This window comes from Leptodactylus fuscus, chromosome 4 (assembly GCF_031893055.1).
Source record: "Leptodactylus fuscus isolate aLepFus1 chromosome 4, aLepFus1.hap2, whole genome shotgun sequence".
NCBI lineage: Eukaryota > Metazoa > Chordata > Amphibia > Anura > Leptodactylidae > Leptodactylus > Leptodactylus fuscus.
The window spans coordinates 90,626,550-90,641,180 of record NC_134268.1 but is presented as its reverse complement, the minus strand read 5'-3'; the positions used below and the strand labels follow the sequence as shown (position 1 = coordinate 90,641,180).

Sequence of the window (14,631 nt, the reverse complement as noted above, 5' to 3'; positions counted from 1 at the left end):
GCAAATAATATACCACCCCATCTCATGCTACATTTTTTGCATTGGAAGACAGGGGTTACATGCAGTCTCTAATATTCACTGCAGATGCTTAGCAGCGTTTTTTGCATTGCGCACATTCATATCTTTTATGTTGCATATTAAAAGTTAAGTTTTAATATTCTTTTCTGACAGTACTTTCAATAAACCACATTCATAAAGTCGTGTACAAAAATGTTCACCCAGACCCCCTGACACTCTAGTAAAAAAAAAAAAATTGGAAGTTACACTTTAAGATTCACATGACCGAGTTTCACCTGTGAATCTTTGTGTGTTCGCTGGATTTACCGGCCATGTCAGAAGACTGATTCCTAGCATCATAGTCCCTGGAAAATACTGTCCTGTAAATCTGGTGAAACTCGCTCATCTGAATCAAGCCTGAGGCTGGCTATGTGATGTTTCATATGTATAAAGTAGACAGAAAGGTAGCAGATATTACTGTTTGCTTCTTCATTCTTAGTCTCCTGGAACATTGTCGGAAAGTAAAAAAAATCAGTTTGGTGCCCAAATCAGCTTTGTGCACTGTGTAGTAGTCAAGTTGTGCTACACTGTGCAAATATCAACTGGTCATGGGGATGTCTGATATGAATACAATATCCTTATATGACATTGAGATCTGTTGTTGGACGAACCCTTTAAGGACACAGGGTAGTTTGTAAGTTAACGCTTGGCGACTTTTTCATATTTTCCTTCCTTGCCTTCCAAAATTCATAACTTTTTTATTCTTCTGTTATCATAGTTATATGGGGACTAATTCTTTGCGTGAGGAGTTTTATTTGGTACCATATGGGTTACATATAATTTTTTAATTACCAGTAGCTTTTATTAGCTAATTATTTTTCATCACCTTTTATTGCTATTTTGTTGGGGGATTGAGGTTATATATTTATTTTTTATACTTTATTTTTTTAACTAACTTTTTAAAAAATGTTTGTACCTTGTATTGCAGCACATTGCATATAGGCTCCCTATGTGCAATAGTTGCTTAGCCTCCTGGCTGCTATAACAACCCCTTGGAACCTGGAATCTCATTGTGGAGGATGTGAGGGATGGCGATCTTGCCCCCAAACCACCCTGATGCCATAATTGCTATTGATTAAGGCATCTTGAGGGGTTAAGCACTAGAGAAGAAGTATTTTACAACTCCATAGGCTAGTCCTGGGTCTTGGCTGTGTAATACAGTTGAGACCCGAAAGACATGCTACAGGAACAGCTTCATGTTCCTGTAAATTATACTTTCAGTGCAATGTAATAGTACATCACGGAAGGAGTTAATATCTACACATTGTTTAGACAGAAGTTAGTCTTAGAAAAACCTATAAGACCTAGTACAGTTGGAGATAGTTATACAGTAGGCTACAGCATTTCGACAGAGATGAGATGTCCAGCAAAAGTTTTTTAAAAAAAAAACAACTCACAATTTATTGTAAGGAAAACTGTGAAAAAAACTAATATAAAACATCCTGGAAAAAGACCAATGGTTAAGACCATGCGAAAATTAATGACCATTTTACACAGTTCCAGAGAATGTTCTTGTAACACATTTTGTGTATAATACCACACCCCAGAAGAACATATTACTAAACAAGTATACAAATATTAAGCAGATACAATATTGGAACCCTTGTGACATATTACTACGTCAACACAAGATATCTTTCACAAACCACTTGATCTCAAGATACCGCACAACAGCTGCAGCTTATTTCTAAATGAAAACATGTCGAAGTATTGGCACCCCTACAATGAAGAAGAATTAGAGAAGCGTGTAAACATATAAAAGACCTTATAATTGAAATGTCATTGTCCCAAATGCTGCTCTTCACTAACTAGAAATATTTTCACCACTAAAATTCTGTATAATATAAGTCATCATAAACCACAAATACTATATTATTAGCATCATAGGGAATGTTTTGGCTGATTTATGATTGGGTTTAGCATCGTTCATACTAGCAAACAATATAGCACTTAAACATTGACTTGTGCTGCAGAGAAAAAAGGGGGTTAATGCTCTGCTGACGTGCTATATCTTTGGCTAGTGTGGGGAAGTTAGCTCAGTACAAACAGTGGTGCAGACCCAATCAGTCAAGACAGGAGCACAAAATGCAGCAAACTGGTTTATTTAGAAAAAACAGGAAAATAAATAAACCTTGACTTCAGGCACAAAATAAACAAAATACAGCCTTAACTTCAGGCAAAAACAAAATAAAAACCTGCTCGTCTGAGCCAATAGCTAACAGAACAGATAACCTAACTATACGTGTGGCTTACTTCCAGCCACACGAACACAACAGGCGCAATACTGTCTCATCCGACTCAAGGTTACAGGACAGCGCCATACACCTCCTTTCGCCTCATGGAACTGCCATGAATAGCAGGCTCTGCAGCCTCTTATAGGTCAGTAATGAGCCCAGGATCTACACCTGAGCTGAGGCCTACTCTGGATCCGCCCTATACCAAACATACGTCAGAAACCTTGGGCTGATATACCTGGACTCCAACACTCTGCCTGTCACCTTCTCACACTAGATATTGACTGACAGGACACAGCTTAGATTTGTTTTTTGTCATACTATTGAAAAAGGAAGAAGCCTCCTGCGCCAACCAGTTTTCTTACAGCCATACACAAGACCATGAAGACAACGGGGGCATAACTAATCTCTGTGGACACATAGAGAAGCTTTATTTCTATATTTCCCAGTTGAGACTGTAATATGAGATAAAATTGGATCAAGGAACTGAACAGCCTATACCTACACCTAATGTCTCTATCTCCTTTCCCTTATAGATTGTAAGCCCTTCCGGGCAGGCCCTCTATCCCACTGGCTATGCCAGTTGGTCACTGTTAGTATTGTAATTAAACCCTCAAACATACAGCACCATGGAATTAATGGTACTCTAGAAATAAGTAATCATATGAAGGGAAAAATTGTACCTTGGCCATGTAGTAGGTCAGAGTCAAGGAATATTTGTCCATCTAGCAAGCAGGGCAGGTTGTCTGGACTGCTGTAACATCCGACCCCATTTACAACAGAGAGCATCTTTCTCTTTGGAGTATTTAAGCTGCCTAATCTGATGAATCTCCTCATAAATTGCAATATCAAAGAAGTTTGATTATATCATAGTCCCCACAAAGACGTAACATTTTCCCCAAAAAATTCCAATACTGCAACTTACCAGGAAAGGCTAATTAGAGCTTGAAAGCTCCGAAATAAAATGATCAGCTAAGGCCACGTAACCGTGAGTATATAAATAGCCACATAAGGAGAATGGGTTAAATATGATTTCACCAGTGATGTCACTTTGTTTGCATTCACAACAAACCCTTCTAAGCAGGTCTTTCAGGAAATCAGTGGCCAATTATAAGTGATTTCTTTCCACAGATGAAAAATGTAGGATGTGAAATAATAAAAACAAGATTCTTAGAAAAGTTTAAACTTAATAGTTTCCCAACTCAGCTCTCCGACTTCCTGGTCATGTAACAAAAGGTGCAAGTCATATTTTCTTTGAAAATACTGAAAAAAGGAGCCTGTATCTCAGTTTGAACCAAAGTGACGGAGAACATGGAAACTTACACTTGGCCCCCTTGCGCATACGTCAGAATGACTACTGGAATTAGTGTGTTTAGGATAGAGTTACAGCTCCTGATGGCAAATCATTTTTGAGACAACTCAGCTCACATTTTTGTAAAACTGAAGCTTAGCAGAGTAAAAACTGACTTCTGTATTTCAAGAGCTGCTTTCAATAAGGACATAGAATCTGGGGCTTTCTGCTTTATCACGCTGTGTTACTAGACATGAAAGCCAATCTGAACTGTATTTTTATTGCGCATTACTGTAATTAAGCGCTCTAACATTTTATTAACCCCATATATACATTCAATTTATTAGTAATAAAGCAAACTGGTCACCTTAAAAATGCAGCCTAATCTGCAGAGCAGCTGAGAAAATATATAGCTATACTGTAGATATACAGGATGGTCCAAAGGCATGAGACATCTGTATAAATGGAAAAAAAATGGTTGGAGACGACATCCGGTGTGTGGCATGTTGCTAAAGGGATGGGGGCAAAATTATCTGGCCATTTTGAAAGCCGCCATCTTGGTACTAAGTAATATTTTTTCAAATAGGAAGAGGTGCATTTCACATACAGTGAAGGAAATAATTACTTGATCCCTTGCTGATTTTGTAAGTTTGCCCACTGACAAAGACATGAACTGTCTATAATTGTAAGGGTAAGTTAATTTTAATAGTGCGAGACAAAAATTGGACTCTTTGGAATTAACTCAACTCGCCGTGTTTGGAGGAAGAGAAATGCTGCCTATGACCTAAAGTACACCCTCACCACTGTCAAGCATGGAGGTGGAAACATTATTTTGTTTTGGGGGTGTTTCTCTGCTAAGAGCACTAGATTATTTCACCACATCAATGGGAGAATGGATGGAGCCATGTACCGTTAAATCCTGAGTGACAACCTCCTACCCTCCGCCAAGCATTAAAAATGGGTCATGGCTGGGTCTTCCAGCAGGACAACGACCCAAAACATACAGCCAAGGCAACAAAGGAGTGGCTCACAGAGAAGCCAATCTCCAGACCTTAATCCCATAGAAAACCTATGTAAGGAGTTGAAGCCCTGAGTTGCCAAGCGGCAGCCTCAAAATCTTAATGATTTCGAGGTGATCTGGAAAGAGGAGTGGACCAAAATTCCTCCTGACATGTGCGCAAACCTCACCATCAACCACAAAAAATGTCTGTCTGGTGTGTGCATCAACAACAGTTTTGCCACCAAGTCTTGTTTGCCAGAGGGATCAAATACTTATTTCTCTATACGAAATGCAAATACATTTATAAAATTTATACAACGTGATTTTCTGGAACTTATTTTTGATATTCTATCTCTCACTGTTAAAATTAACCTACTCTTAAAATTCATGTCTCTGTCAGTGGGCAAACCTACAAAATCAGCAAGGGATCAAATACTTATTTCTTTCACTGTAGGTAAGAATTTGATAAAGGTTTAATGTTCCGTGCCCATTGTTCTATTTCTCCTAGCAAACAAATCCATCGGCTTTCCCCTGGTTCACACTATGTGGTTTTTGACTCACCATGCTGCTGTGTGTTTCTGTTGCTGCGCCTTGTCCATCCGATAGTCTGCAACCTGAACACCTAATGAATAGATCTGTGAGCTTTCTTCAGGCAATCTTAAACAACTCCTCCCTATTTTAATCTGAACAGTGCCCAAGCAATATTGGCTCTTGTGCTACAATTTCTGTGAGGGTTGCATGTCACACACTTTCACTTTGGCGTCCCACTTTATAGTCAATGATACAGTTCCCTCATTAAGGGCAAATTAAGAGTAATTCTGTCGCTTTGGCCCCAGAGAATCACCCACATGCTGTAGCCAAAAGGGTTTAGGTGCTACAAGGTAGACAGCCTAGGAGTTACCCCAACAAAGTAAGTTTGACTGTTATGGGGGAATGATCAGAAATACAGTTTGCCAGAGACGACATAGGGGAGTATAGATTCTGAGTCCACTGCCAGATCAATTCCAGACAAGGACTGATAGGGAGGTGGAGGAGAACTGCTTAGGGTAGCGTGGCACATCCTTCTCACATTAACTAAGCCAACCTCTGCAACATCTTACACCAGGACAGTGGAGGGAGAAGAATATGAGACAGTGCTCATATGATATTTGTCCCAGCGTGGGTGCATATAGTTGTCGCCAACCATGAGTATAGGGGTCCCAGGAGACACAACCATCAGAGACAGCAACTTTTTCAAAACATCCGCTGAATACAGAGCAGGGTTATAAAGTGCTACCATCAGGAGAGGAGTTACATATATATGCTGCAGGACAGGAGTACATACCTGCTGTCAGGGTTCACCACTACCTACAGGCAATGGTTTGTTCTTATGTCTCAGAATGCTAACCCCTCTCGCTTGGGTGCTGGAAGTAGAATGATATGATCATTTCTAAATTACAAACAATACAGGAAATGGCTATTATCTTTGATCAGGTTAGTTTCAGATAACAGTTGGTTGGTGTTGTTTAGCTCTTGCATCACTTCATTCCCCAAGTCCCTCACATGCCAAGAAATAGCAGCAAAAGACTAAGCCATATTCCCTATAACTCATATATGATCAGATAGAATAGGTTAAGCCACTGGGAAAGCCAGGACATTTCGGCAGGGTACCCCAATTAAATCGGAACAACACACAAACTAAGAAGACATTTCCCTGCATTGGCGAGGACAAATACATAATAATTTACTGTGCCAAAAGCACGTGAAGGTATGTGGCAGAACATGAAAACTTTATAGGCATAGTAGCTATTAGAACAATCACTCCCGCTCGTATCTGTGCAGGACTCTCCACTCTCCAGATTTGTAGATCTCCCAGGTGCTTTTTAACATCAAGAAATTACTCTACACTTTCTAAGGAGAAATTAGGATAAAGCAAGACTTTCCATCCCTCAAAGAATAGGTCAGGATGATCCCTATCCCTAATGGGCAGCATCTTGTTTAGGATGGGAAGAGTAGTGGTCCCTGGAGAAAGAGTGTGAATTCAATAGAAAATATGGGAGACGGGACTTCCCTCCCTAGGTAGCTGGAATCCACTTCTCAAAGAATCCCATAGTATCAACTTTCTCTGCCACCTAAAGAGAGGTTGTTGCAATGAAGTCTATTCTCAAAATCATCGGTTTTATTGATAGGTACCCAAACGCTGTGGATAGTCTTATTGAGGTCTCTGTATAGGAGCAATAGCATCCACCATCCCCTCCTCTATCAGCTTGCTGACTTAATGTACGTTATGCCTACTTAGGGGAATGTCCTCTGTATGTGCATGGTCATATTAGCATTATACTACAACAAGCAGCCAAAATGTCCTTCAAAGTGGGCTCATTAGGGAAGGGGATAGAGCCTCCAAAACACATCTCATCCTTCATTGTATACAGTAAATTAGGATCCAGTGGGTCTGAGGGGCCGAGTACCATAATTGACACTGTGTTTGTACTGTTATCAGTGTCCAAGGGCTGCAGTAGTAATGTGCCATTACTCTGGGGCGTTTTCTTGCCTTATCCGGCTCCTTAGAAGCCCCATGAGTAAACCTTTCAAGGCAGGCTGCTATTTCTAACCACTGGTATCATGGTCCTCTTGCATGATTTCACCTCCCAATGAGAAGCATACTTGCTATTTAACCACTTATATGCTGCAGCAGTTAAATCTTTTACAGAAAAAAAAAAGTAAAAATAGACTTGTTTCACTCTTGTTAATAAAAAAGACAAAACACACAATTGTTATCATCACATCTGTAACAACTCTTAAAATGAAATTAGTATGTTTTTTATACTACATGATAAACGTCATAAATATTAAAATTCACGTGCCAGAATTCAAGTGACCTGTCAGCTATGACCTGTCAAAAACATAAAAATAATCAAAACTGATCAAAAAGTCTTAATGTACCCACAAAATACAAGGTCTAGTAAATGTACATGGAAATTAAATGAAATGGTTATAAACATCGGAATGCACAGAGAAATAAAATGTTACTGGTGTAAGGCCAAAATATGTTAGATCACTAAAGGGTTAAAATGCACATAAAGCATCAGAGTTATCTTCCAGAAATATTTATTTATGCCATAAATGCAAAATCTGCAATAAAAAAGTGACAATTTTAAAGGGACCCTATCATACAAACGCTTTTTTTTTTTCAGTAACACGTCGGAATAGCCTTAAGAAAGGCTATTCTTCTCCTACCTTTCGTTGTCTTCTCCATGCCGTCGTTCGCCTGAAATCCCAGTTTTGGTCGGTATGCAAATGAGTTCTCTTGCAGCACTGGAGGTGGGTCCAAGCGCTCAAACAGCACTGTGGGCGTCCCCAATGCTGCGAGAGAACTCTCTCCAGCGATGCCTCCATCTTCATCAGCAACATCCTCTTTATTCTCTTCTTCCGGCGCAGGTTTCAGACGTCTAGGCCTCGGGCAGAGCAGACTGCGAATGCCCTCAGGCCACGAGAAAATAAACGCTAACAATACTGTATAAGCAGCCATTTTCTCGTGGCCTGTGGGCATGCACAGTTTGCGCTGTACGAGACCTAGAAGTCTGAAACCTGCACCGGTAAAAGAGGATGAAGAGGACGAAGATGGAGGTGGCGCTGCAGAGAGAACTCATTTGCATCCCGACAAAAACTGATATTTCAGGTGAATGGCGGCGCAGAGAAGACAATGAAAGGTAGGAGAAGAATAGCCTTTCTTAAGGCTATTCCGACGTGTTACTTGAGTTCGCTAAATAATAATACTGAGTTCACTAAATAATAATACAGTCCAGTATAAAGAATGGGGCTTATTATGTAATACTTCATTTAACAAAGATACTGACAAACTACTATAAGGACCAAACTTCTCGTACTATGACTGTGTTACTTTTAATCTTCCAATGTGAAGTTTGTAGTCTGCAAATGGATAACAGACTACAGATTGCCAGAAAAAAAGATTGAGAGCAAGAGAACCTGAAGGTAATGTATGGATAATAAATGTATGTTTGGACTCCTTGTGTACTTAACAATTCTGTTTTATAACATAATAGTAAGGATTTACTACAGAATCAAACGCCTAATGTATTTAGGTAAGAGGCTCAACCCTACCTAAATATAGTGGATACACTGACACCTAGTGGTGTATTATACTACCTTCAGAAAAAAAGTCCAACTTGTAGTAAAAACTTTTAGAATTGTAAAATTGAAATTATTATTATTTAAAATTATTTGAGTACCTACAATCATGAGAATATGTTTCTTAAGTTATTACAGAAGCAATGCTGATTCTCCCTGCCCTCTATGAGCAGAACGCTGAGATGGTACAGTTAGGACTATAACTATAGGGATCCAAAAGATAAAGTCAATCAGCCAATGAGAGTCAGATGCTTTAAGGGAGATGATTACTGTGTACAAAAGATTATCTCTTAAAGGGGTTGTCTCAGAGTACAACAAAATGAAGAAGCTGTAGAATGTGTTATAAAATAACAAACCAGGCATTACTCAGCTGTCAACTCCATAGCCACTGTCCTGGTGCTCCCTGCCAGTGCTTGGTTACGGCTCCTACAGCTATGACATATTGTACATATATGCGAGCACTGCAGCCAGCACAATGACTAAAATAGCACCAGATGTTTGAAGGGGCTCTGGTGCTCCTCTGTCCATGTTTTACCAGGCACAGCAGTAGTGGCTGTGTCGACTGTCCGAACCAATCTGATACTAATGGTCTATACTAAGAAATGCCCATAAATTTTAAAAATCCCATTAACCCCATAAAAGGCTGTTTGTGTTACTATTTGTGTATATAGACAGCCCAACCATGATCTGTGATGTTCTTCTTACAATTATGAGACATCACTCCTACCATCTGTATTATCAGGAACTAAAAAAGAACTTCAGGTGCTTTCCTACACTGCCTGACATCACCTATAACATGAATATCCACTGTCTACCAATAAGTATTTGGACACCAATGTAAATGAAGATACAGTATCTGCGGTCGTGATGTATGTCACACCTTCCACTATTAAATAGGAAACAATAGTCGCATGCAAGATGACACGAAGTGCAGAGTTGTCCAATTTTCGAGAAAGGAGTAATTGTACCACAGAAATAATCAATCCTTAAGGGACATAGCAAGCGAACTGAATTACCCAAAATCAACAGTGGCCTATGTGATTATAAAGTGGAAGGTGAACGGTGATTGTCGGAATGTGCCCTGAGTCGGCAGACCCCTGAAACTGGGAGAAACTAGAGACCGATGGGTGCTGGCCAGAGAAACCGCACCCAACCCATGGCTCACATACACCAGGAGTTTCAACAGGCATCCGGGAGTATTGAATCAAGCAATACCACCCATAAGGAAGCATCTGCTGGGTTCTACCAACTATTGGATATGAATAAATGTTGTTTTTCTATTCTACCACATGTGTCCAAATACTTATTGGTAGACAGTGTAGCATAAATAACAGAATAGTCTCTTACTGCTGTGTCCATTATGATTTTAGTTGTGCCCTAGTTTCAAACACCTTTTAAACCTAGAGGGGGGAGAGAAGTCATAAAGTCCCTTACTGTCACTGCATTTCCTTTTTAATGAGAACCTGTCACATGGAAAATGCAGTCCAATTTGTTGGCAGTATGTTATAAAGCAAGAGCAGCAGAGCAGGCTGATGCATAGGTTTATGTGAAAAGATTCGGTATAACCTGTTGGCTATATATTTTCTACTTCTATATTCATAAAGTGTTATCTAGTCATGTAGCAGTCCTATCAGTGACTTATAGTCCTCCATGTAGGACTGTACATGCAGACATAGCTGTCATTCACTTACAGGACTGCCTCCATGACTAAAGACTGAGTCAGATGGAAGTGAATACAAAACAGGTTATCTTTTTCCTTCAAATTCTATCTGCTCAGCTCCTCCAGCTCAGTACTATTCTGCCCCCAGACAGGACTGCATTCTCCATGGTAACAGGGTCACTTTAATCTTTTTTTTTTTTTTATAAATTCTTTATTTATGAAAGCAAGGTCACATAAAGAGGAAATAAAGGATATATGAATCCAAAACAAACACATAGCAAAACACGGGGGACCCGACCATAAGCGGGGTCGCCCGACAAAATCAGAGGCCAAACCTCACCACAACCAACAATACGGGGGAGGAGGGGCCAACACAGAGTCAATACAAAAAATGAGGGAGAGTAAAAAAAAGGGGGGGGGACAACAAAGCGGGAGAAAAACCGCCTGAGGAGGAGGGGGGGGGGGGACGAGAGGTAGACAAGGGGGGGGAAGGGGGGAGGGGAAAGAGAAACAGAGGGAAGTCAACAGAGAGGAGAAAGAAATAGAAAAGAAGGGGAAGAGAAAAAGAGAGGGGGGTAGGGGGGGGGGAGGAGTCCCGGGAAACACCCACTCCAAGACCTCGGGTCACTTTAATCTTTATGTTTTATATGTTACTAGAAAAAGAATTTGTGGCACCTGAAGACTCTACAAGTAACAAAAAAGAGAGAACATAATTATGTGACACAGTAAAATATCTTCACTAGATTTTTTTTCCAGCCAGGCGATAAAGGGGTTTTACAATGATATTAATGACATCCATTCTATAACCCCAGTCTAACTGCTAGGAGCCCCAATAATCACAAGAATATAAAATGGGGGTCACTACATTCACTTCTATGGGACTGCAGTAACAACAACCATTGACATACCCATAAAAAGTGACTGTAGTGCTGAAATACTTATGCACATCACCATTCACATGAAGAACTTAGGGGGACTTGTGGGCCCCATACTACTGATCTTGTAAATAGGCTAAATGGTTAAACCCCTTTAAGTGATAATCTCTATAAAATTTCCCTGCAGCAAGTACACTCTTGTTTTATTGGTATTTTTAAGTAACTTTGCCATGAACTTGTTTTGTTCTTCTGTCTCAATGGAACAGCTATTATAACCATAAGACTATAGTCAGATCCTGCACATAGTCATATGCCCAGACCACCTTTAATGACCAATGACTAAAAGATTTACTGGTAAGATTGTGCATCCATTCATGACCACATGTGGTTGTAGTTTGACTATATGCATTCAGCCACACCATGTGGTGTCTATGAAAAAACCTCCACTACACTAATTCTGTGACTACTAAGGTTGGGTTTAGACTTGAGCAGCCGCATGTGGCCAAAATTTTGGCCAGTGGCCACAAACATTCAAGTTAACAGCTCTGCTAACTTCAGTATTACCAACAAAACTGCACGGGCATTTAACAAGCAATTTCACAAGTCGAAACAACATGAAGGGTTTCGGCCACACTCGGCTGCTGGAATGTGTAAACCCAGGCAAAAGGATAACCGAAACAGAATCACAAGATCTCACCAAATACGTATTTATCTCTGATATTCCCTGGCATATATGACATAGGGAAGACTGGAATATTGGGGTTAACTATGTCATCCAGTGTCTAACATTTGTCTTGAGCTACCAATAAAATGATATTCACCCAATCCATGGAGAACAGCCGCTGTTAAGGATGGGTCCTTCTCAAATTCTTTAAATGCCTGGACAAGCTGGGATGCAGTCTCCGGATTTACAGCATTTCTGGCATCAGGCCTGTTGATGCCAATTGTTAAGATAGTTCCATGTCTTTCTGTAATTACATTCATGTTGCCTGCAAAGAAAAGAAAGAAATAAATAGAAACAATCGTATTAATTATCAATAGCATAACTATAATCAAAACACTGTCATTTTTAATTGTAATTTTTACTCAAATTTTAGCAAAGAACAAGACATTAATAATACAGAAAACAGTGGAACAGAAATGCACATTTACAGTTAGGCCCGGTTCACATCTGTGTTTGGTTTTCCATTCGGGAAATCCGCTTGGGGACCCCGTGAACGGAATACCAAACGCATTAAATAGCGGTTAGCTAAGAAGCCACAAGGACCCCATAGACTATAATGGGGTCCGTGTGTTTTCCGTGCAGTGTCTGCATGAATCATGTAGAGAGAAAAGTGCTGCTTGGCTTGTGGGGGTAGTCACCAGGGATTGATTGCCGCCTCCTACATGTGCTATTAGGTATTAGGTGAAGCACACAATCCTTTTTTTTTTTTTTTTTAACAAAAAACTGATGCATATCCTTTAATGGATCAGTTTTTTGATGCATGAATTGGCATCAGTTTGCGTCAGTTTTTAGATAAAAATAACGGATCCGTTTAAACTGACATGAAAAACATGATGTGAAAGGGGCCTTATTTGTATGTTTTTATTATTTTTTGCATGTTTATATATCCGGGAAAATATAAACAAAAAAGGAGGGAAAACGTGCGTTTTCACTTTTCTTTTTTTTATTTAATAGCACAAAGTGCTAGCAAAATACTTTTTAGAATAGTTTTTCCTCTCCATTACAGTAATTTTTATTTTGTACGGTGTCGTTGGGGTGAGGCTAGAACCTGTAATAAGGGGGTATTTTTAATGTTTTTTAAATTATTTTATTTCTTTTTTTTTAACTTATCTATTCATTTTTTAAAAAAATTTTTGCACATTGTACCCTCAAAGTTATAATAGACTCCATCTAATCACCGTTTCTTTTGTGGGGGAGGCTGATTTCCCCTGTAACTGGCACTGGTATATTTAGCCCTTGTTGCAGGAAGAATATAGCCTCCTGCCTGTTACCACAGACTGATCTGGGTCTTACAGCTCTTACAGACTCTAATCCCGACGGATTGGATCACGTGACCGAAAGGTCAGAGGGCAGCCGCATCATGGCAGCACCCTTAGTTCTGTACACAGCGATCGGGAAGGTAGCTGCACGATTTTACACAACTGCTAAAAACTGCTTGAACATACCGGTACATCCTTGCAGAAAAAGGAAGCCACTATCTGGACGTACTGTATGTACTCTATGGGTTCTATGGTTATGGACAGAATTGGATACAATTTTTTTTGCTAACACTGTGTTACAAATCAAATGCAGCATTGGGCTATGTAATGAATCCCATCACCAGACACACTGATAAAATAGCAAAAACATTGCAAGCCACACCAAATTCAACCCCCCCCCCCCTAGAGATGTTCCCCAGAACCCCTGATGGTGGGGATGGACTTGGGCAGGGCGGTAACATGTCAGAGAGTGCAGGATGCACAGCGCACCACTAGTCTCAGCAGATACTTCCAGAGGTAGAATAAAGGTCTGTAGATGCAGTAACAGCAGATGGCGGTAACTGGAAGGTGGCAGCAGTACACAATATTGTAGTCATCCAATCTTGGTCATCAAGAGAGAGATCAGCGCAGTACAGAGGGGTATTCCAGAAGAGAGGTCAAACAAGCTGGGTCAGTAACAGGAGAGCAGAGCGGTAGCAAATCGTAATCAAGGAGCAGGAGTCTAAAGGTAAGTGGAAGTCACTGCAGTAGAGAGCGGAGGTACAAAGTCAGGAGATCAGAGCAGAGCTGGGGACGGAACCAAGAAGTCAGGCAAGACATACACAGAACACAGTAGATGAGATCTAACATCCAGGAAAACCCGAATAGCCAGCAGTAACAGAAGTGAAAAATAAATAGTTTCCGACAGGCACCAATATTAACTTTTCCCTGGAAGACGAGTATTCTTGACTCATTTAGGCAAAGGCCGGCAACCACAGCATCGCTACTGCGGAGGTTCCGGCAATACTCCTAACATAAATATTGCCAAAATAGTAAGCTGCAAGTTTTCAATGTATTCTTCTAACTTACATTAATAGAGTCTTTTATTGGGCTTCTACACTTCGGGGATACAAAACTATTTATTTTGGACAAAATCGTGGTAACCAGCTGTGTATAGATAGAATAGTGTGGGTGTCTAGGCAGGTATGTGAAGTCAACAAGTGTGTTTAGGAAAATAAAGATCAATGTTTTGGGATCAAATTTTGTAAATTGCTTAGGAGATAGACACAGACCTTTCTAATCTTAACTTGACCTTTACTATGAAATAAAGTTTATTTTTTATTTTTTTTACATTAACCCCTTCCCGCCGATGGCATTTTTTGATTTTCGTTTTTCGTTTTTGACTCCCCTCCTTCTAAACCCCA

The 14,631-nt window shown here is 40.0% G+C and overlaps 1 protein-coding gene across 2 annotated transcripts in view; it reads right to left on the bottom strand.

Moving 5' to 3' along the window:
- The window catches only part of LOC142200444 (enoyl-CoA hydratase EchA19-like), a 75,876-nt gene that overhangs the window by 41,993 nt on the left and 19,252 nt on the right, over positions 1-14,631 (bottom strand). For both annotated transcript variants that reach the window (XM_075270804.1, XM_075270805.1), the window contains one exon: positions 12,067-12,234. In XM_075270804.1, coding sequence (XP_075126905.1) covers positions 12,067-12,234 — 168 coding nt within the window. The remainder of the gene's footprint in view (positions 1-12,066; positions 12,235-14,631) is intronic.